Here is a 27,167-nt window from a genome sequence, read left to right as displayed (position 1 = left end):
TGGCAATTTGAGTCACTGTTGCCTTTCTATCAGCTCGAACCAGTCTGCCCATTCTCCTCTGACCTCTGGCATCAACAAGGCATTTCCGGCCACAGAACTGCCGCTCACTGGATTTTTTTTCTTTTTCGGACCATTCTCTGTAAACCCTAGAGATGGTTGTGCGTGAAAATCCCAGTAGATCAGCAGTTTCTGAAATACTCAGACCAGCCCTTCTGGCACCAACAATCATGCCACGTTCAAAGGCACTCAAATCACCTTTCTTCCCCATACTGATGCTCGGTTTGAACTGCAGGAGATTGTCTTGACCATGTCTACATGCCTAAATGCACTGAGTTGCCGCCATGTGATTGGCTGATTAGAAATTAAGTCTTAACACACAGTTGGACAGGTGTACCTAATAAAGTGGCCAGTGAGTGTATATATATATATATATATATATATATATATATATATATATATATATATATATATGCACATGTGTATCACATACAGTGCTAGGGAAGGTGAAGTGTTTATATAAACATCACAAACAGTTGGATGAAGAGATGCAGAAATGATACTGTACTACAACAAAGTGTATAAGTACCGTTCTTAATTTCTTAGCCTTGCCGTAACCTTAATGTAATACTGCATCCATACATCCAACCATAATGAACTCTTACCCATTGTTACCCCCATGTGTGGTACCACGCTGACAGCCATAACGGGAGTTTCGCATTGTCTTCCACAGGGAGTTTATACAGTTGTGGCCAAAAGTATTGACACCCCTGCAATTCTGTCAGATAATACTCAGTTTCTTCCTGAAAATGATTGCAAACACAAATTCTTTGATATTATTATCTTCATTTAATTTGTCTTAAATGAAAAAACACAAAAGAGAATGAAGCAAAGAGCAAAACATTGATTATTTCACACAAAACTCCAAAAATAGGCCAGACAAAAGTATTGGAACCCTCAGTCTAATACTTGGTTGCACAACCTTTAGCCAAAATAACTGCGACCAACCGCTTCCGGAAGCCATCAATGAGTTTCTTACAATGCTCTGCTGGAATTTTAGACCATTCTTCTTTGGCAAACTGCTCCAGGTCCCTGATATTTGAAGGGTGTCTTCTCCAAATTGCCATTTTTAGATCTCTCCACAGGTGTTCTTTGGGATTCAGGTCTGGACTCATTGCTGGCCACCTTAGAAGTCTCCAGTGCTTTCTCTCAAACCATTTTCTAGTGCTTTTTGAAGTGTGTTTTGGGTCATTGTCCTGCTGGAAGACCCATGACCTCTGAGGGAGACCCAGCTTTCTCACACTGGGCCCTACATTATGCTGCAAAATTTGTTGGTAGTCTTCAGACTTCATAATGCCATGCACACGGTCAAGCAGTCCAGTGCCAGAGGCAGCAAAGCAACCGCAAAACATCAGGGAACCTCCACCATGTTTGACTGTAGGGACTGTGTTTTTTTCTTTGAATGCCTCTTTTTTTTCTCCTGTAAACTCTATGTTGATGCCTTTGCCCAAAAAGCTCTACTTTTGTCTCATCTGACCAGAGAACATTCTTCCAAAACGTTTTAGGCTTTTTCAGGTAAGTTTTGGCAAACTCCAGCCTGGCTTTTTTATGTCTCGGGGTAAGAAGTGGGGTTTTCCTGGGTCTCCTACCATACAGTCCTTTTTCATTCAGACGCCGATGGATAGTACGGGTTGACACTGTTGTACCCTCGGACTGCAGGGCAGTTGAACTTGTTTGGATGTTAGTCGAGGTTCTTTATCCAACATCCGCACAATCTTGCATTGAAATCTCTTGTCAATTTTTCTTTTTCGTCCACATTTAGGGAGGTTAGCCACAGTGCCATGGGCTTTAAACTTCTTGATGACACTGCGCACGGTAGACACAGGAACATTCAGGTCTTTGGAGATGGACTTGTAGCCTTGAGATTGCTCATGCTTCCTCACAATTTGGTTTCTCAAGTCCTCAGACAGTTCTTTGGTCTTCTTTCTTTTCTCCATGCTCAATGTGGTACACACAAGGACACAGGACAGAGGTTGAGTCAACTTTAATCCATGTCAACTGGCTACAAGTGAGATTTAGTTATTGCCAACACCTGTTAGGTGCCACAGGTAAGTTACAGGTGCTGTTAATTACACAAATTAGAGAAGCATCACATAATTTTTTGAACAGTGCCAATACTTTTGTCCACCCTTTTTTATGTTTGGTGTGGAATTATATCCAATTTGGCATTAGGACAATTCTTTTTGTGTTTTTTCATTTAAGACAAATTAAATGAAGATAATAATAGCAAAAAAATTGTGTTTGCAATCATTTTCAGGAAGAAACTGAGTATTAGCTGACAGAATTGCAGGGGTGTCAATACTTTTGGCCACAACTGTATATAGTTTATATGTTATGACTGAAAGTGTTGGCACTCTTGAAATTGTTCCATAAAATATTAGAAAGTATTTCTTCCAGAAAATTATTGCAATTACATATGATTTGTTATTCATATGTTTATTTCCTCTGTGTGTATTGGAACAACACAAAAAAAAAATAAATTGGACATAATTTCACATAAAACCCCAAATATGGGCTGAACAAAATTGTTGGTACCCTCAACTTAATATTTGGTTCCACTCCCTTTGGAATGAATAACTGCAGTCAATCGCTTCTTATAGCCATCAATACGCTTCTTACACCTCTCAAGTGGAATTTGGGACCAATCTTCTTTTGCAAACTGCTCCAGGTTTCTCATAATTGAAAGGTGCCTTTTTCGAACAGCAATTTTAAGATCTCTCCACATGTTTTCAATAGGATTTAGATCCGGACTCACTGCTGACCACTTGAGAACTTTCGAGCGCTTTGTTTCCATCTATTTCTGGGTGCTTTCTAAAGTATGTTTGGAGTCATTGTCCTGATGAAGACCTATGACCCCTGCTTTCTGACACTGGGCACTACATTGTGACCCAAAATCCTTTAGTAATATTCAGATTTTTTTGTGCCTTGTACATAGTCAAGACACCCAGTGCAAGAAGCAGAAAAATAGCCCCAAAATATCTTTGAACTTTCACCATATTTGACGGTGGGTACTGTGTTATTTTCTTTGTATGCCTCATTCTGTAAACTGTAGAATGATGTGCTTTACCTAAAAGCTCTATTTTGGTTTCATATGTTCACAAGATGCTTTTCCACAAAGATTTTAACTTACATACATTTTGGCAAACTGCAGTCTTGCTTTTTATGTCTGTGTCAGCAGTCGGGTCCACCTGAGTCTCCTGCCCTTTCATTCAAACGTCGATGGATAGTTCGCGCTGACACTGATGCACCCTAAGACTACAGGACAGCTTGAATTTCTTTGGAACTTGACTGGGGCTGCTAATCCACCATACTGACCAGGGTTGGACTGGGGTGTCTGAGTCCCACAGATATAATGGACTCAAGGGGCCCACACTACAGCTATATGCAAATATCTGTTAGCCATTATCCCCAATATAGTGGAGTGTTGACTGTAAAACACAGGAGGCTCCTGCACATCTACTGTGTACGCACCATAACTGTGATGTACAATTATAGTAGTTTGTATTAAAGGGTTCTTTGATGAATACAAATTATCACCGATCAACAGGTTAGGTAAGTGATAACTTATTGACTGGTGGAATCCGAGCATTGGAAATCGCAATGATCTGAACAATGGGAAACCTTTATCCATGACAGTGTATTTTTATGCCCATTTTATCCCCATTTTCAAATGGAGCAGCAGATGGGATGTCTAACCAGAGCTCCATTCATCCTTAGGGAATGAATGGATCAGTGGTCGAATCATACATGCTGCTCCATACTAATGTCACGTGGACCCGTCCTGTGTGAAGCGACCAGCAGGCCGGTAACTAAAACAACAGGACGCAGCACGTGATACTGTCCTGTGTGACACGGCTCGCAGGCCGGTAACTAAAACAACAAGACAAAGGGAAGAGAAACAGTTACAACGGTGGGCCCTGCGATAGGGAAAGGGGATGTGGAGACCTCCTGCACTCCCCTGAGTCAGTGTCCCTAACGCTCCTAACGTTCCCTATGCCGATTCCGCACCGGGTGCCGATCACGAACCTGTCGCCCTAGCACACCCTACACCTATCCCTTGCTAGGGAGCTGGGTGGTGCAGGCACTGGCCCCACCGCTGTACTAATACACACTAAGGAAAAACACAAACAGGGAAACACAACTTAGCTTTACTCTGTTGCACTTGCTCCTGGCAACAGAGTCCACCACCAGAATGCAGCTCTCCTCCTGAATCGCTGCCACCAAGCTCTGTCAGAGCTACAAGGAAATCCCCTATGATTCCTTTCACACCAGGGCTAAGACAGTGCTGCAAGGAACGCTCTCCAGCTCCTTCCTCCACCAAGGATGGTTGAAATGAACACTATCACCAACACTGATTGCAACACCTGTGACTCTTTTATAGCAGAGCCAGCAATCACACCTGTATTATAATCACGTGCACTTAACTAAAGAAACAAGAGTGCAATGACGCTCACCACCACTGGGGGCAAACTTAGAACAAGCGACACCACAGTGCAATAACCCCAATAGCCACCGGGGGCAAAAACCAACCCCAAGCACAACCCAGAAAAAAAAAAAAGTTACCTGTGCTTTATATCAGTCCAGATCCAGCATGGATCATGACAGTACCCTCCCCTTAATGAGGGGCCTCTGGACCCGCAAGACCGCTCCCCATCAGGGAACCACCTACAGCGGGGATGCCCAGACCCAGAGTTCACCCCAGCAACTACCTGCATGTCAGGTTGATGAGAAACGAGCCCGCTGGTATTGGCAACGTATGTTCTGGAGGCAACACACATCTCCGAAGCACTGACCTGGGGAACGGGTTGTGTATGTGTATGTTTGGTATGAGCTGGTAACACTCCACAACACACTTTCACTGGATGTTTTTTGATGGCCACCCATAAACGCTCGTTCACACACAGGTCCGGACCTGAACGTTTATTGCCACTCGTTCGTTTGTCACCACTTGGAGAACTCTTTCTGGGATTGACAACAGAGGCGTCCCCCTGTGTCACCACACTCACACCCCCACACCTCACCAAGGGGTACCCCACCCTCCAACCCCTTCCACCACAAGGTCTGCACCTCCCAGGGTTGGCCAATGGCGATGGTTGAGACTTGCCCCTACTCTCCTGCAGCACATCTGCTGCCCTCACCGAAGAGGAAGGGGTCCGTTGAAGAGAGACGGTAGAGACAGTAGTTCCTAGGCAGCAGTCCTCACACGAGTGCCCCCTGCTGACCACTTCCCTCGCCCGCCAATCTATTACCGGGTTGTGTCTCTTCAGCCAAGGGAGGCCCAAAACAATAGGTACTGGCATTCCCTCCAAGACGTAGCATGACAAGGACTCCTCATGATGTCCTATACGCAGATGGATATTCTCTACGACCTTGGTCAAGCTCCCCTGGCTCAGTGGAACAGAGTTTATGGCCTCCACGCTTATAGGCTGGGCTAGCGTCCTCCACCTCAGACCATGAGTCTGGACAAAGCGAGCATCCACCAGACTGACTCCTGCTCCGCTGTCCACAAACACCGGTATCACCTCAGGTACCCCGCCAGCCAAGACCTCTGCTGACATGGTACTTTGGGAGGGCAAAATGGAGGAAATGTATACTCCATGGTCGCCTCCCTCCAAGCGACCAGGGGAATGCGGCTTCTCAGATGGCACAGATAATTTGGCGCGCAATGGGCAAGCCTTCAGGACATGACCAGTCTGCCCACAGTACAAACATGCCGACACCACTCCCCAAACTGTAAGCAGCTCCGAAAACAAACTAGCTCCTCCTACTTGCATAGGTTCGGCAGGAGACCTGGCATGAACAGGGCAGGCTCTCATAAAATGGCCAGGTTTCCCACAGGAAAAGCATACCCCCCCACCACGACGAGCCACAGACACCCCCTTTTTTGTATCAACAACACCGGGTTGTCTGGGTTCCTCCGTCCGCCCTGGCGGGTCCTCCTCCCTAGCGAGGACATCAGGGGGCACTTTTTGTGTATGTCTTTCCCTAAGGCGTCTATCCACCTGGATGGCAAGGGACATGGCGGCCTACAGCGACCTAGGGGCGTTCTGCACCAGAGTATCCTGCAACTTTGGAGACAAACCCTGCACAAATTGACTCCTAAGGGCAGGGTCATTCCACTGAGTATTAGTGGCCCATCTCCTAAACTCTGAGCAGTACTCCTCAGCAACCCGGGCTCCCTGTTTACACCTATGGATTCGAGATTCCGCCAGGGCGACGCCATCAGGATCCCCATACACAAGCGCCAAAGCCGCAAAGAACTCGTCCACGGACTCTAAAGATGGAGAATCGTCCGCTAGGGAGAAGGCCCAGGATTGAGGATCCCCTTTAAGAAGGGACATAATGATTCCCACCCGTTGCTCTTCACTCCCTGATGAACGAGGGTGCAGCCTGAAATATAATTTACAGGCTTGTTGAAACACCAAGAATTGATCTCTCCCTCCAGAAAATATGTCAGGGAGGGATATCTTGGGTTCTGGCTGAGCCTGTTCCTGGACCAAGCCCCCAGAGCCCACCAACAGCAGCAGCTGCCGCACCAACTCTCTGCGCAGCCCCCTAATCTCATTAGTAAGGGTCTGCAGCAATTGGGCAAAGGGCTGAACTGGGTCCATGGCTCAGCAGAAAAAAAAGTTTGGTTGGTGATAATGTCACGTGGACCCGTCCTGTGTGACGCGACCAGCAGGCCGGTAACTAAAACAACAGGACGCGTCACGTGATACTGTCCTGTGTGACACGGCTAGCAGGCTGGTAACTAAAACAACAAGACAAAGGGAAGGGAAACAGTTACAACTGTAGGCCCTGCGATAGGGAAAGGGGACGTGGAGACCTCCTGCACTCCCCTGAGTCAGTGTCCCTTACGCTCCTAACGTTCCCTATGCCGGTTCCGCACCGGGCGCCGATCACGAACCTGTCGCCCTAGCACACCCTACACCAATCCCTTGCTAGGGAGCTGGGTGGTGCAGGCGCTGGCCCCACTGCTGTACTAATACACACTAAAGAAAAACACAAACAGGGAAACACAACTTAGCTTTACTCTGTTGCTCTTGCTCCTGGCAACAGAGTCCACCACCAGAATGCAGCTCTCCTCCTGAATCGCTGCCACCAAGCTCTGCCAGAGCTACAAGGAAATCCCCTATGATTCCTTCTACACCAGGGCTAAGACAGTGCTGCAAGGAACGCTCTCCAGCTCCTTCCTCCACCAAGGATGGTTGAAATGAACACTATCACCAACACTGATTGCAACACCTGTGGCTCTTTTATAGCAGACCCAGCAATCACACCTGTATTATAATCACGTGCACTTAACTAAAGAAACAAGAGTGCAATGATGCTCACCACCACCGGGGGCAAACTTAGAACAAACGTCACCACAGTGCAATAACCCCTATGGCCACCGGGGGCAAAAACCAACCCCAAGCACAGCCAAGGGAAAAAAAGGTTACCTGTGCTTTATATCAGTCCTGATCCAGCATGGATCATGACAACTAATGGGGATAAAAGTTGTACATTCTGCAGATCGGTGCAGGTCCCAGCAGTCGGACCCCCACCAATCAATGACTTATCACTTACCATTTGGCCACGTTCAAATGTTCAGTATTTGGTCAGTATTCTACCTCAGTATTTGTAAGCCAAAAACCTGGAGTGGAACAATCAGAGGAAATGTATTATAGAAACATGTTACCACTTCTGACTTTATCACCCACTACTAGTTTTGGTTTACAAATACTGACCAAATTATGAATTTGTGAACATGGCCTTACGATAGGTGATTACTTGTTTTCACCGTAGAATCCCTATAAGAGCATATTTGCTAGTGTGTAATAGTCACAGGGCAGGGAAGGGTTAAAGTGCAAGTATTTAATCTATATTGGAAATCAAGAAACTTCCCCTTAATGATATCACAGAGAACAAGTGACCTCCATATACAACACAATCCCCTATACCAAGACCAATAATACCAGGAACAAATACCGCCACGCCGTGACCAGACTACATATTTTCTCCACACAGTGATAATACCACATATGCAGGATGAATACTGTCACACCATGGCCAGATCACATATTACCACCACATAGTGACCATATAATACCACATACAGAGGACAAATACCATCTCACCATGACCAGACTACATAGTTACTGAATAATACCACATACAGGGGATTAATATAGTCACACCATGGCTAGACCGCATACTACCACCTCATAGTGGCCAAATAATACCACATGCAAGAGAGAAATACCACCACACCATGACCAGCTCACATATTACCACCACATAGTGACCAAATACTACAATACTGATCATTGATAAAAAAAAACACAATACTAATAACACTAATAATACCACTGGTGACATTTTACATAGGAGCTCTGCATATAGTATTCAGTGTATAGTGTCAGTTTACAGGTAATGCAATGATCAGCAGTGACATTATACAAAGGAGCTCTGTCTATAGTGTCAGTGTACCTGTAATACAGTGATCACCCATGACATTACAGTATATACAGAGCTAGTGTGTATATAGTATACAGGTAATACAGTGATCACTAGTGCCATTATACACAGTAGCTCTGTGTATAGTGTACAGGTAATACAGTGACCAACAGTGTCATTATACACAGTAGCTCTGTACATAGTATAGAGCATATAGTGTCAGTGTACAAGTAACACACATACCAGTGACATTTCTATTTGAAGTAATTCATCTTCCCTTTTCTTCTTCAACCAGTGCAGACCGCTATGACTTCCTCCAGCCAAGAGTCATCGCTACAGAAAATAAGACAGGTATCTGTAGCTGCTCTCTTCCACAGCACATTCCCCACTTTTTACCCAACTTCTACGCTACATCAGATCAAGCAAAAAAAGCAACATTGTGCCGCCCTGCACAGTAACAGGACTCCCCTTTTGTTTTCCCCATGGCAGACAGTATCTTTAAAAGTAAATTAAATTACAGCCGTAATAATGTCCCCTGATTGGCCCGTACAGTAACCTACTAGCCACCATCCACAATAAACCAATAATGTATGTTCCTCATAATTATTGCACCGCTTTAATTAATAAGGTCCAAGATCCTGTGCCCCTTTATTTTATGTCTGCATCTTGGGCCCTTTCTTAATGCCCCCATCCTAGGCCCCTTTGTTGCCCCCATCCTGGACCCCAATGTCCACTTTAATAAGGTCCCCATCCTGGGCCCCTTTCAGTAATAATGTCACCTTTCTGGGCCCTTTCCAGTAATAATGTCTGTTATGAATGGGCACCGAGGAGGATAGCAGGCCCAAGCTAAGCCACAGAAAACCAGAGAGGTTGGTAACTAAGCGGATGCAGACCCCTGATCCTATCCACACAACTAGCAGTAGCCATGGAGCGTGCTTACGATGATCCTAGATGCCTCGGCACAGCCGGAGAGCTAACTAAGTCTAAAGCAAGAAAGGGGAAATCTAAACTGCCCCAGAGCAGACTCCAAAGGAATAGATAGCCCCCAAACATATATTGTCGGTGAGACAAGATGAAAACACAAATGCAGGCAGAAAAATAGACTGAGCAAATGATGGGGCCCACACTGACTAGATAGGACAGGAAAGGAAAGACACTGTCTGCAATCACGCAAAAAACCCTGCAAAAAGCCCAACACGTCTGATGCACAAAAACACTGAAGTCGCACGACTTCTTCCCCACTATATCAGCACTCTGGTATATTCTGAAAGCAAAGCAAAAAGAGACCAATATAACAGGGGACAAAACAAACTGGCGCATACAGTAACATATGGGCGGTGATTCAGCACAACCCCAGCCGGAGCTGGCTGACCCACACAAAGCAGAGATAAACAAAACCAGATCAAATGCAAACAGAATAACAAATGATCCACTTAGCTGAACATGCAGGGAAAGAGCAGGAGACATCAGACCTCAGAGGGCACAGGAAGAAAATCACCAGCAGGGATAGAGGGAGTCAGCTGTCTTAAATCCCAATCAGAAACCCCTGTTCTCCAATCGTCTTCCTCAGTATCAAGTGGCAAGCCTCTGTCAATCAGACCAGCTACACTACCTCCAGTAACCACCAGAGGGAGTCCAGAAAGAGAACTCGCAACCCCTCTGTCAATCTAACCAGCTCCACTACCTTCAGTAATCACCAGAGGGAAGCCAGAGAAAGAATACAACAGTACCCCCCCCTTAAGGAGGGTTCACCGAACCCTCATCCGCGCCACCAGGCCGGTCAGGATGGGCCCGGTGAAAAGCACGAACCAATCTTTCGGCATGAATGTCAGAAGCAGAGACCCAAGAAATATCCTCCTGGCCATAACCCTTCCATTTGACCAAGTACTGGAGTCTCCGTCTAGCCAATGAGAATCCAATATTTTCTCTGCCTCATACTCCAAATTACCTTTAACGAATACAGGGTCAGGAGGTGCCACCATAGGAACTACTGGCTCTACAAACCTCTTCAACAAGGATTTATGGAACACATTATGAATCTTAAACGTAACTGGAAGAGCCAAATGGAAAGAAACGGGATTAAGGATTTCCAAAATCTTATAAGGTCCAATGAATCTTGGCTTGAATTTTGGAGATGCAACCTTCATAGGAATGTTCTTTGAAGACAACCAAACCATATCACCCACTTTAAACCGGGGACCAATGGTCCTATGCCGGTTGGAAAACCGTTGGGCTTTTTCCTGAGTTGGACAACTTATCCACCACTTGGTCCCAAATCTGCTGCATTCTCTCTACCACAGAATCCACACTTGGGCAGGCCGAAGATTCCACCTGCCCTGGAGAAAATCGAGGATGAAACCCAAAGTTACAGAAAAAGGGTGACATCAAAGTGGCAGAACTAGCCCTATTGTTTAGCGCAAATTCAGCCAAAGGCAAAAATGAGACCCAGTCATGCTGATCAGCAGATATGAAACATCTCAAATAGAATTCCAAAGTCTGGTTTGTTCTCTCAGTCTGCCCATTGGTCTGAGGATGAAGTGCAGAGGACAAAGATAACTGAATTCGAAGTTTGGAACAAAAAGCTCTCCAAAATCTGGAAACAAACTGGACTCCTCTGTCCGACACAATGTTCTCAGGAATCCCGTGCAACTGAACCACCTGTTGTAAAAACAAGGGCACCAACTCAGAAGAAGATGGCAACTTTGGGAGTGGTACAAGATGGACCATCTTAGAAAATCTATCACAGATCACCCAGATAACAGTCATTCTCTGAGACACAGGAAGATCAGAAATAAAATCCATTGAGATATGAGTCCATGGCCTCCTGGGCACCGGCAGGGGCATCAACAACCCTCTAGAACGAGAACAGGGCTTGGACCGAGAACAAGTCCCACAGGACTGCACAAAATTCCTGACATCATGAGATAAGGCAGGCCACCAAAAATACCGACTAACCAAATCTCTGGTACTAAAAATACCAGGATGACCAGCCAACGCAGAGCAATGAATTTCAGACATTGCTCTTTTCCTCCACTGGTCAGGGACATACAATTTTCCCATAGGGTAACGTTCAGGTTTGTCCTCCTGAAATTCCTCCATGGCACGTCTCATATCGGGTGAGATGGTGGAAAGAACTACACCCTCATTTAGAATGGTAGTAGGCTCACTCACTTCAAGAGAATCCGCAAAGAAACTCCTAGAAAGGGCGTCCGCCTTAACAATCTTAGTGCCCGGAAGAAAAGAGACCACAAAATTAAAACGCGTGAAAAACAAGGAACACCTAGCCTGTCTAGGATTCAAGAATTTGGCTGATTCAAGATAAATCAAATTCTTGTGGTCGGTGAGGACCACAACTTGATGTCTAGCTCCCTCCAACCAATGTCTCCACTCTTCAAATGCCCATTTCATGGCCAACAATTCCCGATTTCCCTCGTCATAGTTACGTTCAGATGGGGAGAATTTTCGAGAAAAGAAGGCACAGGGATTCATCTTAGAAGTCACCGGATCTCTTTGGGACAAAACGGCTCCTGCACCAATCTCAGAAGCATCTACCTCCACCTGAAATAGGAGTGAGGCATCAGGTTGCCGTAGAACTGGAGCAGAAGTGAATCTCCGCTTAAGCTCCTGAAATGCTGAAACTACCTCTGGAGACCAATTCACCACATGAGCGCCCTTTTAGGTCAATTCAGTCAGTGGTTTAACAATACCAGAAAAAATACTTATAAATTTACGGTAGAAATTAGCAAAACCCAAAAACTTCTGGAGAGCCTTCAAAGAAGTGGGCTGAACCCAATCATAAATGGCCTGTATCTTGGCCGGGTCCATTTCAATAGCAGACGGGGACAAAATGAATCCCAAAAATGAAATCCTCTGTACACCATAAAGGCACTTTGATCCCTTAACATACAGAGAATTTTCCCTCAAAATCCGGAACACAGTCCGGACATGTTCCACATGAGAATCCCAATCACTGGAAAAGATCAAAATATCATCCAGATAAATGATCAAAAACTTATCCACAAAGTCCCGGAAAATATCGTTCATAAAAGACTGGAAGACAGAAGGGGCATTAGTGAGCCCAAAAGGCATCACCAGGTACTCAAAATGTCCCTCTGGAGTATTAAACGCCATCTTCCATTCATCCCCGTGCTTGATGCGAATAAGATTATACACCCCTTGAGGTCAAGCTTGGTAAACCAGCAGGCACTTTTAACTCTGGAAAATAAATCAGAAATCAGGGGTAACAGGTACTGATATTTAGCAGTGATTTTGTTAAGGGAACGATAGTCAATACAAGGCCTTAATGAACCATCTTTCTTGGTCACAAAAAAAATCCAGCACCTAAGGGTGAAGAGGATGGTGTAATATGACCCTTCTAAAATGACTCCTTGATATAAGATCGCATAGCATCATGTTCGGGTACCGATAAGTTGAAAAGCCGACCCTTGGGAAATTTACACCCAGGCATCAACTCAATTGCTCAGTCATAACTCCTATGCGGAGGCAAAGACGCAGACTTACTCTCACTAAATACATCAGAAAAATCAGCCAAATAATCAGGAATATCATGAGACTGAGGAGAGGTGGCAAAAACAGGAGTGTCACTTAGAACACACTGACAACCCCAACTCACCACAGACACAGATTTCCAATCCAAAACTGGATTATGAGTTTGCAACCCTGGAAAACCCAGAACAATAGTATCATGCAAATTGTGCAGCACCAAAAATTTACAATTTTCTTGGTGGTCTGAGGCGAACCGCATTATCACCTGGGTCCAAAACTGAGGTTTATTCTCCGCCAAAGGAGTAGCATCAATACCCCTCAAAGGAATAGGCGTCCGCAGAGGTATCATGGGAAAACCACAACGTTTAGCAAAGTCCAAATTCATCAGATTCAAAGCTGCTCCTGAATCTACAAAAGCCATAGCGGAAAATGTGGATAAGGAGCAGATCAGAGTAATTGCCAAAAGGAACTTAGGTTGTACACTGCCCACAGCAAATGTGTGTGCAAAACGTTTCTCTTGTTTAGGGCAGACAGAAATAGTATGAGAGGCGTCGCCACAGAAAAAACACAGCTTATTACGCCTTCTAAACTCCTGACGTTGCGCCCTAGACAAAACCCTATCACATTGCATGGGTTCAGACGTTTGTTCAAAAGGCGGCAAGGCCTCTCGTGTAGTTTTACGTTCACGTAAGCGCCGATCAACTTGAATGGCTAATGACACAGAATCATCAAGACCAGAGGGAACAGGAAATCCCACCATAACATCTTTTACGGTTTCTGATAAACCCTTCCCAAAGAAAGCTGCAAAGGCACCATCATTCCATGTAGTAAGGACCGCCCACTTTTGGAATTTTTGATAGTATAACTCTGCAAAATCGTGACCCTGGTTCAATGCCAATAGGGTTTTCTCAGCATGATCAATAGCATTAGGTTCATCATACAACAGCCCCAAGGCTTGAAAAAATGCGTTCACATTAGTCATAATAGGATTTTCAGGTGTCAGAGAAAAAGCCCAATCCTGGGGATCGCCGCACAGCAAGGAGATGACAATTTTAACCTGCTGCACAGAGCTCCCCGATGAGTTAGGCGTCAAGGCAAGAAATAATTTACAAATATTCTTAAAATTCAAAAATTTAGACTGATCCCCAGAAAACACATCAGGAGTAGGGATTTTTGGTTCAACAGCATGTGATTGAGTGAAATAGATGGAAAACCCCCGCACTTCAGCAGTGAGCTGCTCAACACGATCAGACAATTGCTTAATCTCCATTAACGAAGAAATCCTCCCATGGCCCCAGAGAAAAAGAGGAAAAAATACATATAAAAAAAAATTCTGACACTTTTTTTTTTTTTACAATTCTTTCCTGCTTTTGAGTACCCTAGAATCTGCGGTTTAGGCTGGTTATTCTGTTATGACTGGGTCACCGAGGAGGAAAGCAAGACCAAGCTAAGCCACAGAAAACCAGAGAGGTTGGTATCTAAGCGGATTGCAGACCCCTGATCCTATCCACACAACTAGCAGTAGCCGTGGAGCGTACCCACGATTGTTGTGAGTTCATTTTCCCCTTCACCATTGAGGTCTGATGAACTCCCTCTTCTGGTGAAGGAAGGTAGTGAGGCTGATTACAAAGCACCTGAGCAGAATGATGATGACTGGGTGACTGGGATTGCTGACTGGATATAAGGCAGCCGACGCCCTTCTGCCTTGCGGGTGATTACTCTGAGGGATTCTTGGAGACCAGTCTGATTCCTGCTCCTCAAAAGCTAAGTTTTCTGCTCTACTTTTTGCATTTGTGTTTTGGTTTTGTTTTGCCTTGTTTTTCTGGATTTCTGCCTTTCCCTGCTGGGTGAGCTGAATTCCTTTTTGCTCTGTCTTCAGATAATACCTGAGTACTGATATAGTCTTTTTGAAGCCTAGCGTCTTCAGGGCTTTTTTCCCTATCAGTCTGTTGGCTCTTGTTTTTGAGAGGGTTTTGGCGGATTGCAGACAGCAGCTTTTCTATTTTGTCCTATTTAGTTAGCTTGGGCCCCATCATTTGCTCAGCCTATCTTTCTATCTGTGTGAGTGTTTTTTCATCTTGCTTCACCGTCATTATATGTTGGGGGCTGCCTATTACTTTGGGGTCTGCTCTGGGGCAGTTTAGATTTCCCTTTCTGTCTTTAGACTATGTAGTTCTCCGGCTGTGATCGAGGGGTCTAGGGCACCGTAGGAACCCCCCACGGCTACTGCTAGTTGTTGTTGTTAGGTTCAGGGGTCTGCAATCCGATAGCTGCCAACTTCTCTAGTTTTCTGGACTTAGCTAGTATTTCTGTTTTTGCCTCCTGCGGTGACTCATTCATAACACATGATGATTCTAGATGCCTCGACACAGCCGGAGGACTAAATAAGCCTAAAGCAGGAAAAGGGGAAATCTAAACTGCCCCAGAGCAGACCCCAAAGGAATAGATAGCCCCCAAACATACAGTGGGGCAAAAAAGTATTTAGTCAGTCAGCAATAGTGCAAGTTCCACCACTTAAAAAGATGAGAGGCATCTGTAATTTACATCATAGGTAGACCTCAACTATGGGAGACAAACTGAGAAAAAAAAATCCAGAAAATCACATTGTCTGTTTTTTTTTCATTTTATTTGCATATTATGGTTGAAAATAAGTATTTGGTCAGAAACAAAATTTCATCTCAATACTTTGTGATATATCCTTTGTTGGCAATGACAGAGGTCAAACGTTTTCTGTAAGTCTTCACAAGGTTGCCACACACTGTTGTTGGTATGTTGGCCCATTCCTCCATGCAGATCTCCTCTAGAGCAGTGATGTTTTTGGCTTTTCACTTGGCAACACGGACTTTCAACTCCCTCCAAAGGTTTTCTATAGGGTTGAGATCTGGAGACTGGCTAGGCCACTCCAGGACCTTGAAATGCTTCTTACGAAGCCACTCCTTCGTTGCCCTGGCGGTGTGCTTTGGATCATTGTCATGTTGAAAGACCCAGCCACGTTTCATCTTCAATGCCCTTGCTGATGGAAGGAGGTTTGCACTCAAAATCTCACGATACATGGCCCCATTCATTCTTTCATGTACCCGGATCAGTCGTCCTGGCCCCTTTGCAGAGAAACAGCTCCAAAGCATGATGTTTCCACCACCATGCTTTACAGTAGGTATGGTGTTTGATGGATGCAACTCAGCATTCTTTTTCCTCCAAACACGACAAGTTGTGTTTCTACCAAACAGTTCCAGTTTGGTTTCATCAGACCATAGGACATTCTCCCAAAACTCCTCTGGATCATCCAAATGCTCTCTAGCAAACTTCAGACGGGCCCGGACATGTACAGGCTTAAGCAGTGGGACACGTCTGGCACTGCAGGATCTGAGTCCATGGTGGCGTAGTGTGTTACTTATGGTAGGCCTTGTTACATTGGTCCCAGCTCTCTGCAATTCATTCACTAGGTCCCCCCACGTGGTTCTGGGATTTTTGCTCACCGTTCTTGTGATCATTCTGACCCCACAGGGTGGGATTTTGCGTGGAGCACCAGATCGAGGGAGATTATCAGTGGTCTTGTATGTCTTCCATTTTCTAATTATTGCTCCCACAGTTGATTTCTTCACTCCAAGCTGGTTGGCTATTGCAGATTCAGTCTTCCCAGCCTGGTGCAGGGCTACAATTTTGTTTCTGGTGTCCTTTGACAGCTCTTTGGTCTTCACCATAGTGGAGTTTGGAGTCAGACTGTTTGAGGGTGTGCACAGGTGTCTTTTTATACTGATAACAAGTTTAAACAGGTGCCATTACTACAGGTAATGAGTGGAGGAAAGAGGAGACTCTTAAAGAAGAAGTTACAGGTCTGTGAGAGCCAGAAATCTTGATTGCTTGTTTCTGACCAAATACTTATTTTCCACCATAATATGCAAATAAAATGAAAAAAAAACAGACAATGTGACTTTCTGGATTTTTTTTTCTCAGTTTGTCTCCCATAGTTGAGGTCTACCTATGCTGTAAATTACAGATGCCTCTCATCTTTTTAAGTGGTGGAACTTGCACTATTGCTGACTGACTAAATACTTTTTTGCCCCACTGTATATTGCCGGTGAGACAAGATGAAAACACAAACACAGTTAGGAAAATAGGCTGAACAAATGATGGGGCCCACACTAAATAGAAAGGACAGGAAAGGAAAGATACTGTCTGCAATCACGCCAAAAAACCCTGCAAAAATGTCCAACACTTCTGATAGCAAAAAAAAACCCTGAAATCACTAGACTTCACCCACTATATCAGCACTCTGGCATATTCTAAAAACAGAGCAAAAAGAGGCCAATTTAATAAGGGACAAAAAATAAACTGACATAAATAGTAACATAAGGATGGAAATTCAGCACAGCCCCAGCCGGGGCTGGCTGACCACACAAAACTGAATAGATAAAACCAAATCAAATGTGAACAATAGCAAAGAACACTTAGCTTGAGAATGCAGGGAAAGAGCAGGAGACATCAGGCCTCAGAGGGCAGGAAAAATCACCAGTAGGGATAGAGGGAGTCAGCTGTCTTAAATCCCAATCAGAAGCCCCAGATCTCCAATTGTCTTCCTCATTATCAGGTGGCAAGCCTCTGTCAATCAGATCAGCTCCACTACCTCCAGTAACCACCAGAGGGAGTCCAGAAGGAGAACTCGCAACCCCTCTGTCAATCTGACCAGTTCCACTACCTTCAGTAATCACCAGAGGGAAGCCAGAGAGAGAATTCACAACAAATGTCCCCATCCTGGTCCCCTTCCAGCAATAATTTTCCAACCCTTGGTCCCTTTATTAAAATATCCCCATCCTGGGCCCTTTCCAGTTACTATGTCACCATCCTGGTCCCTTCTAGTAATTATGTCACCATCCTAGTCCCCTTCCAGTAATAATATCCCCCATCCTGGGTCCTTTTATTTAATGTCCCCATCCTAGTCCCCTATGTCCACTACCCTGCTCAGTCACAGAGGGAAAAAAGATTCTTCTCACCTTCCTGCGCTCCCCCTGTGTCCTTTTGTAGTGTGGTCATTAAAATGGCTGCCGACTGCAGCTGTGACAGGGCGCTCTGTTCTGTGACAGGCTGCGCGCTGATGTTACATAGCAGTAATATTGAAAGACTGCTGGCCTATCAAAGGTGCTAATCCTGATGTGCGTTGTCACCAGGGCTGGGCCCCGGGCAAAAGAGTCTCAGTGGGACCCTTTAGCACATACCACAATTCATGATGTACTGATAGGAAATATAGGTATTGTCATGACTCTGTTGTCGGGTGTCAAGGGACCAGGGTACCTTTCCCTGTCCCTAACGCTAAGGGCGCCCTAGCTCATCTTGTTCTCCGGATTACTTCTGATAGTGATGATGCCGGGGCCACGTACCTTACTTTAGCTCCTGAATCCGCCCTCAGTAGGTATCCAGGACAAAGGGGAGTAATAGTGTACCATAATACACCAACCAGACTAACAAGGTAATATGAACAGAGATAACGAAAAATGCGAAACATACAAATATACTCGCACATACAACAGAGGAATGCACTGGGGAGTGGAGGATGAGGTTAAACCAAAGTGGAAGAAGAAGGTGGATTATCACACACTCAAAACCTAGCAACAGCCACAGATAAATCCTCCAAACACTTTCTCCAATAGCAACCTCCAACAACCTTCAGCCATGCAACCAAAGCTACTCTGACAATGAGAGAATAAATAGGCAGAAGACATAATAATGTGGAGGCCGGATAATCAATGATTACACGGCCATAGAAAATGATCACTAATATATATTGTATATCATGATCCACATATTAAGACTAACCAGTATAGGGAAAACTGCACATTTAATAGAAACTACCCAGAAGGAAAAAGCAGTCAAAATTCCATAAAATACAAATTTTATTAGAAGATATTAAAAAATTGTATAAGGACATACAGTGCATGGTTGGGGAAAGACAGAAAATGAAACGTCATCATGGTCAAAAAAGGAATAACCCCACTGCACGCATCACACCAGGAAATAAAGTAGTATTGGATGCACGTAGATTACCAGTAATTGGCCAGGGAAGGAGTGGCAAGGAGTGTACAAAGACATCACCATATAGCCAGTTAGGAAAATGTCCTTTTAAATAAAAGACTTCCCTGTCCTTAAAGAACACACAACATACAAACCTGATGCTATGTGAGGCATCAGGAATAAAAGCTAATAGCTATATTGCGATACCTGGAAGCAGTGGTGGCAGTGGGGTCAATCCGGTCCTCATCTGACAATGAGAGATAGTCAGGGTCCAGATTACATAGGAGATGGGAGTGGCTAACAGTGTACAGCTGAGAGCTTTAAAGCAGGAAAACTTTTAGGAGCTCTCAACTGAGCAGATTAACCCCTGCACTGCTAAAAGAAACTTGCGCCATTTAATATGAAGGTGAAGTGCTTCTAATCAGTGCAGGAGTAGGAGAAATGTGATCTTCTGACGCCTCTCTGTCATGGTAAACCCATGACAGGTATAGTACAATACCAAAGATTTCACTTACTTCTTACAATACATGAGTGATATCTATTTTAGATTCTACAAAAGCACATAAACCGGCAGACTTATCATTTTAGACTGGACAGTATAGTCCTCCATACAGTATTATGGGCACCACACAGTCCTTCATACAGTATATTGGCACCACATACAGTTGTGAAAAAAGTATTTAGTCAGTCACCAATTATGCAAGTTTTCCCTCTTAAAAAGATGAGAGAGGCCTGTAATTGACATCATAGGTAGACCACAACTATGAAAGTCAAAATAAGAAAGCAAATCCAGAAAATCACCTTGTCTGAGTTGGCAAGATTTATTTTGCAAATGATGGTGGAAAATAAGTATTTAGTCATTAACAAAAGTTCATCTCAATATTTTATATATCCTTTGTTGGCAATGACAGAGGTCAAACGTTTTCTGTAAGTCTTCACAAGGTTGGCACACACTGTTGGTGGTATGTTGGCCCATTCCTCCATGCAAATCTCCTCTAGAGCAGTGATGTTTTTGGCCTGTCGCTGGGCAACACAGATTTTCAAATCACTCCAAAGGTTTTCTATGGGGATGAGATCTGGAGACTGGCTAGGCCACTCCAGGACCATCATATGCCTCTTACGAAGCTACTCCTTCATTGCCTGGTGGTGTGCTTGGGATCATTACCATGCTGAAAGACCTATCCACGTTTCATCTTCAATGCCCTTGCTGATGGAAGGAGGCTTCCACTCATAATCTCATGATACATGGCCCCATTCATCCATTCATGTACATGGATCAGTCGCCCTGGTCCCTTTGCAAAGAAACAGCCCCAAAGCATGATGTTGCCACCGCCATGCTTCACGATAGGTATGGTGTTCTTTGGATGCAACTCGGCATTCTGTCTCCTCCAAACACGACGAGTTTTGTTTCTACCAAACAGTTCTACTTTGGTTCCATCAGACCATATGACATTTTCCTAATACTCTTCTCAATATCCAAATGCTTTCTAGCAACTGCAGACAGGCCCGGACATGTACTGGCTTAAGCAGGTGGGCACATCTGGAACTGCAGGATCTGAGTCCCTGGCGGCGTAGTGTGTAACTGATGGTAGCCTTTGTTATGGTGGTCCCAGCTCTCTGCAGTTCAATTACTAGGTCCCTCCGTGTGGTTCTGGGATTTTTGATCACCGTTCTTGTGATCAGTTTGACCACATGGGGAGAGATCTTGCGTGGAGCCCCAGATCGAGGGAGATTATCAGTGGTCGGGTATGTCTTCCATTTTCTTATTATTGATCCCACAGTTGATTTCATCACACCAAGCTGCTTGCCTATTGCAGATTCAGTCTTCCCAGCCTGGTGAAGGGCTACAATTTTGTTTCTGGTGTCCTTCGACAGCTCTTTGGTCTTTACCATAGTGGAGTTTGGAGTGTGACTGTTTGAGGTTGTGGACAGGTGTGTTTTATACTGATAAGTTCAAACAGGTGCCATTACTACAGGCAATGAGGGGAGGACAGAGGAGCCTCTTAAAGAAGAAGTTACAGGTCTGTTAGAGCCAGAAATCTTGCATGTTTTTAGGTGACCAAAAACATATTTTCCACCATAATTTGAAAAAAAAATCTTGCCAAATCTGACAAGGTGATATTCTGAATTTGTTTTCTCATTTTGACTCTCATAGTTGTGGTCTACCTATGATGTCAGTTACAGGCCTCTCTCATCTTTTTAAGTGGGAGAACTTGCACAATTGGAGGCTGACTAAATACTTTTTTTCCCCACTGTAGTCCTCCATGCAGTTTTATGGGCACCACATAGTCCTCCATACAGTATTATTGGCACTACATAGTACTCCATACTGTATTATGGGCACCGCATAGTCCTACATAGAGTACAATGGGCCCCGTATAATGCACCATACAGTATAATGGGCTCCATATATTGCTCCATGCAGTATTATGGGCCCCATATAATGCTCCATACAGTATAATGGCTACGTACAGTATATTGCTCCATGCAGTATAAAGGGCCCCATATAATGATTCATCCATCCATCCAGAATACTGGCCCAATATAATGCTCCTTACAGAATAATGGGCCCCATATATATAAGGCAGTACGGTGGCTCAATAGTCAGCACTGTAGCCTTGCAGCGCTGGAGTCCAGGGTTCAAATCCCACCAAGGACAACATCTGCAAGGAGTTTGTATGTTCCCCCATGTTTGCGTGGGTTTCCTCCGGGTACTCCGGTTTCCTCCCACATTCAAAAAACATACTGATAGGGAATTTAAATTGTGAGCCTCATCGGGGACAGCGATGATAATGTGTGCAAACTGTAAAGTGCTGTGGAATATGTTGACACTATATAAATAAAAAGATTATTATTATTATGTATTGCTCGATACAATATATTGGTCCATACAGTGGGGAAAAAAAGTATTTGGTCAGTCAGCAATAGTGCAAGTTCCACCACTTAATAAGATGAGAGGCGTCTGTAATTTACATCATAGGTAGACCTCAACTATGGGAGACAAACTGAGAAAAAAAAATCCAGAAAATCACATTGTCTGTTTTTTTTTTTCATTTTATTTGCATATTATGGTGGAAAATAAGTATTTGGTCAGAAACAAAATTTCATCTCAATACTTTGTGATATATCCTTTGTTGGCAATGACAGAGGTCAAACGTTTTCTGTAAGTCTTCACAAGGTTGCCACACACTGTTGTTGGTATGTTGGCCCATTCCTCCATGCAGATCTCCTCTAGAGCAGTGATGTTTTTGGCTTTTCGCTTGGCAACACGGACTTTCAACTCCCTCCAAAGGTTTTCTATAGGGTTGAGATCTGGAGACTGGCTAGGCCACTCCAGGACCTTGAAATGCTTCTTACGAAGCCACTCCTTCGTTGCCCTGGCGGTGTGCTTTGGATCATTGTCATGTTGAAAGACCCAGCCACGTTTCATCTTCAATGCCCTTGCTGATGGAAGGAGGTTTGCACTCAAAATCTCACGATACATGGCCCCATTCATTCTTTCATGTACCCGGATCAGTCGTCCTGGCCCCTTTGCAGAGAAACAGCCCCAAAGCATGATGTTTCCACCACCATGCTTTACAGTAGGTATGGTGTTTGATGGATGCAACTCAGTATTCTTTTTCCTCCAAACACGACAAGTTGTGTTTCTACCAAACAGTTCCAGTTTGGTTTCATCAGACCATAGGACATTCTCCCAAAACTCCTCTGGATCATCCAAATGCTCTCTAGCAAACTTCAGACGGGCCCGGACATGTACAGGCTTAAGCAGTGGGACACGTCTGGCACTGCAGGATCTGAGTCCATGGTGGCGTAATGTGTTACTTATGGTAGGCCTTGTTACATTGGTCCCAGCTCTCTGCAATTCATTCACTAGGTCCCCCCACGTGGTTCTGGGATTTTTGCTCACCGTTCTTGTGATCATTCTGACCCCACAGGGTGGGATTTTGCGTGGAGCACCAGATCGAGGGAGATTATCAGTGGTCTTGTATGTCTTCCATTTTCTAATTATTGCTCCCACAGTTGATTTCTTCACTCCAAGCTGGTTGGCTATTGCAGATTCAGTCTTCCCAGCCTGGTGCAGGGATACAATTTTGTTTCTGGTGTCCTTTGACAGCTCTTTGGTCTTCACCATAGTGGAGTTTGGAGTCAGACTGTTTGAGGGTGTGCACAGGTGTCTTTTTATACTGATAACAAGTTTAAACAGGTGCCATTACTACAGGTAATGAGTGGAGGAAAGAGGAGACTCTTAAAGAAGAAGTTACAGGTCTGTGAGAGCCAGAAATCTTGATTGCTTGTTTCTGACCAAATACTTATTTTCCACCATAATATGCAAATAAAATGAAAAAAAAACAGACAATGTGATTTTCTGGATTTTTTTTTCTCAGTTTGTCTCCCATAGTTGAGGTCTACCTATGCTGTAAATTACAGACGCCTCTCATCTTTTTAAGTGGTGGAACTTGCACTATTGCTGACTGACTAAATACTTTTTTCCCCACTGTATATACATACAGTATAATGGGCCCCACATAGTGCTCCAGACAGTATTATGGACCCCATATATTGCTTCATACAGTATTATGGGCCCCATACATTGCTCGAGATAGTATAATGGGCCCAATATAATGCTCTATACAGTATATTTGCCCCATATAATTCTCCATGCAGAATAATGGGACCCATATATTGTTCTATACAGTATAATGGGCCCCATATAATGCTCCATACAGTATAATGGCCCCACACAGTGCTCCATATAGTATAGTGACCCCATATATTGCTCCAGGCAGAATAGTGACCCCACATTGTGCTCCATAGAGCATAATAGGCCCCACATATTGCTCCATACAGTATAATGGTCTCATATAATGCTCCATCCAGTATATTGGCTCCATTTAATGCTCCATACAGTGTATTGACCACATATAATGCTCCATACAGTATAATGGGCCCCACATATTGCTCCATACAGTATAATTTGCCCTACATAGTGCTTCATATGGTAAAATGGCCCCCACATAGTGCTTCTACAGTATTATGAGCTCCATATATTGCTCAATACAGTATCATGGGTCCCATATAACGCTTCATACAGTATATTGGCCCCATATAATTGCAAAATAATGGACCCAATATAGTGCTCTAGAAAGTATATAGGCCCCACACAATGCTCCATACAGTATAGTGACCACAGATATTGCTCCAGGCAGAATAATGGCCCCACATAGTGCTTCATACAGTATAATGGGGCCCTATATTGCTCTGTACAGTATAATGGGCCCCATACAATGCTCTATACAGTATAGTGGGCCCCATATATTGCTCTGTGCACTATTATGGTCCCCATATAATGCTTCATACAGTATAATGAGCCCCATATAATGCTCCATAAAGTATAATGGGCCCCATATAATGCTCCATACAGTATATAACAGGCCCAATATATTGCTCCATACTATAATGGGACCCATATATTGCTCCATCTAGTATATAATGGCCACCATATATTGCTGCATACAGTATATAATGAGCCCCATATATTGCTCCACACAGAGTAATGGGCCCATATATTGCTCCATACAGTATGATGGGCCCCATATACTGCTCCATACAGTATATAATGGGCCCCATATATTGCTCCATATACTGTAGCGGACATGCCCTGTCCACGGCCAAAAAAACATATCTGGACCGGGACTGGGGTTGTACAAAGCTATCCATAGATCTCTAATCTATATACAGTATGTATATATATATATATATATATATATATATACAAAAATGTACAGAATACAGAAAATATATTAATACTAAGCAGAATTTCAGCCTATTGATTTGATCCTTCAAAACACCCACCCACTCATATGGTCCCTGGGGAAAATATTTTCCCACCCCTACATAAGAATATAAAATCAGGATTGGTAAAAGAGGAGGGAGTTTTGTGCCTGTGAAGACTTACAATCTATAAGGGTATAGGGAAGGAGACAGTAGGTGAGAGGAGAGATTGCTCATATGGTAGTGTTGTGACATAAGCTATTTTGCAGGTTGTAAGTTTTTCTGAATAAATGGATTTTCAAGTTGCGTTTGAAAGTTTTGAAAGGTTCGACAGATTCAGATAGATTAGAGTAGTGAGTTCCAGAGTATGTACAAGAGTAATATTAGAGATTTGGAGATTGTGTGTGGGTCTGTAGCTGTAGATTAGGTGAGAAATGAATGAATCCATCTATCTCAGCCCTTCTCTGGTTCTCTAAAGCCAGGGTTGTCAACTAAGCAAGAGGGAAAACAAGTAGATTGGAAGGTACACTTACATGTTTGGCCACACCAAGGGTGCACTCAGCATCTGTACTTGGTTTAAACAGTCCTTCTGTGCTGATAGAATCTCTTTATACTTTAAGCAAAATCATCAGCACTCAAATATTTAGGAGAATGAACTGTTCATGTTGATGGAGTAAAAAGAATTTTCTCTAGCAAAATGGCGCCAGCGGCAGCACTTGCGCAGAGGCATCTGTCGGAACGTGATAGATGCTACTGCAACGGTGCCATTTTGAAGATTTTTTTTTTCTCCCCACAATACTATTTGACTAAATCATGAATGCATATATACATATTAGCCATTTTATCATGCTACAGCGCACAATATGATATGCAGTATGTAAAATATGGACAGGTCATTGAAAGATCAGTGACCTGCTATAAGCCCATAGAGGTGCATATGTTATCAGAGCACAACATAAAGACCCCCCCACAGGCCACCCCTGAGCATGAGCATATCACTAACTCAAAACTGTATATAAAGATTAAAAAACAACCACAAGATGGATTTCATCATCCAAGGTATCATTTTAATCAGTATAACGGCACCGACCTGACACTGTCTGTAGGTTACTGAGCTCAATCCTGCTGACAGGTTCCCTTTAAGCCTAATTACAACATTGTTTCCAATTTAACAAAAACAAATAATAAAATTAAAAGATGGGGAAAGAGGTAAAGGAAAAATAGAAAAAAATTGGTATATAAAACAAAAATGAACACCCACTAGGGAAGCTGTACAAATATTCATCCTGTCAAGCTACAAATTGACTTCATACAAACCAGTGCTCTTGGAGATAGACTTATTTTTTTGCCCTTCTAACAATGTGAATTACTTCAACTTATTTTTGGATTTATTATGGGGTAACACAACTTAAATCTACAGAGACATTTTGCAATAAACAAAAAGAAAAAATCAAAGAAGGATATATTTAGCAAAGTAAATACAGTCCGGATATCCCGGACAGTTCATTTAAGCATAGAGATGTAAACCTATCTTCAAAGTTTTATCCACTGGAGAGTCAGGGACACTTCAAAACTTTCCATGATGAAGTCCACAGTGACATCCAGGATCTTTTAAAAACACAACACAAACATCCCAAAAAGCAAATTTTTTGAGAAAAGAAAAACTAGCCCTAAGTATATTCAAAATCAACAAAGACATGGTCTTTAGGTCAGCAAATGAGGGAGGAGGTATTGTGATACAGAATTATTGCAGAATATCAGGATGAAGCTAAACAGATTCTATAAGATACTATGTACTACTCAAAACTGACCACAAATCCATTTTGATAAATTCAAAAACTCTTCAAAAACTTTTCAATGAAGCTACGAGCAATAAAATACTCACAAGAGGAAAGTTTCTCTACTTATCTCACATCCAGCTATACTCAATTTCTATCATGTGCCCAAAATATACAAATAAGCAAACCATTACCAAATCCCCCAGGTAGGTCAATAATTTCCAGTATTAACTCAGCTACTTGTCATTTATTTCGTTATCTAGCACCTTATCTTCAGGAATATGTCGCAAATCTCCCTAGCCACCTAAAGGACACCACTCAGCTGATTAAAGAATTGAACAGATACATCTGGAATACAAACTGTAGACTTATAACTATGTGTGTCACCTCACTTTACAGCAATTTCGACACAAAATTGGTCTACACTGTGTATCTGTCTACCTAAAAAAGAATGATTCCATATCTCAACTTCAAGAAACCTTCCTGATCAACAGCCTAGAATTCATTTAAAGAAAGAACTTTTTTCAATGGAGTGGGGAAATTTACCATTAGCTCCTTGGTACCGCAATGGGAATCGAGGTGGCCCCCCCACCCAGGCAAACCTTGACA

General features: G+C 43.6%; 1 protein-coding gene across 2 annotated transcripts in view; it reads left to right on the top strand.

The window, feature by feature from the left end:
- NECTIN3 (nectin cell adhesion molecule 3) overlaps window positions 1-27,167 on the top strand; it is a 247,782-nt gene that overhangs the window by 216,421 nt on the left and 4,194 nt on the right. Inside the window, exon 8 of one of the 2 annotated variants that reach the window (XM_073542524.1) lies at window positions 8,792-8,847. The exons of the other annotated variant lie outside the window; for it this stretch is intronic. Coding sequence (XP_073398625.1) covers window positions 8,792-8,806 — 15 coding nt within the window. The 3' untranslated portion in view covers window positions 8,807-8,847. The remainder of the gene's footprint in view (window positions 1-8,791; window positions 8,848-27,167) is intronic. 2 annotated transcript variants of the gene reach the window in all.

The sequence above is a fragment of the Dendrobates tinctorius genome, unplaced genomic scaffold, assembly GCF_039654945.1.
Source record: "Dendrobates tinctorius isolate UK_male_01 unplaced genomic scaffold, ASM3965494v1 ptg000127l, whole genome shotgun sequence".
In the NCBI taxonomy this organism is placed as follows: Eukaryota; Metazoa; Chordata; class Amphibia; order Anura; family Dendrobatidae; genus Dendrobates; species Dendrobates tinctorius.
This window is presented reverse-complemented; position numbering and strand designations above follow the sequence as displayed.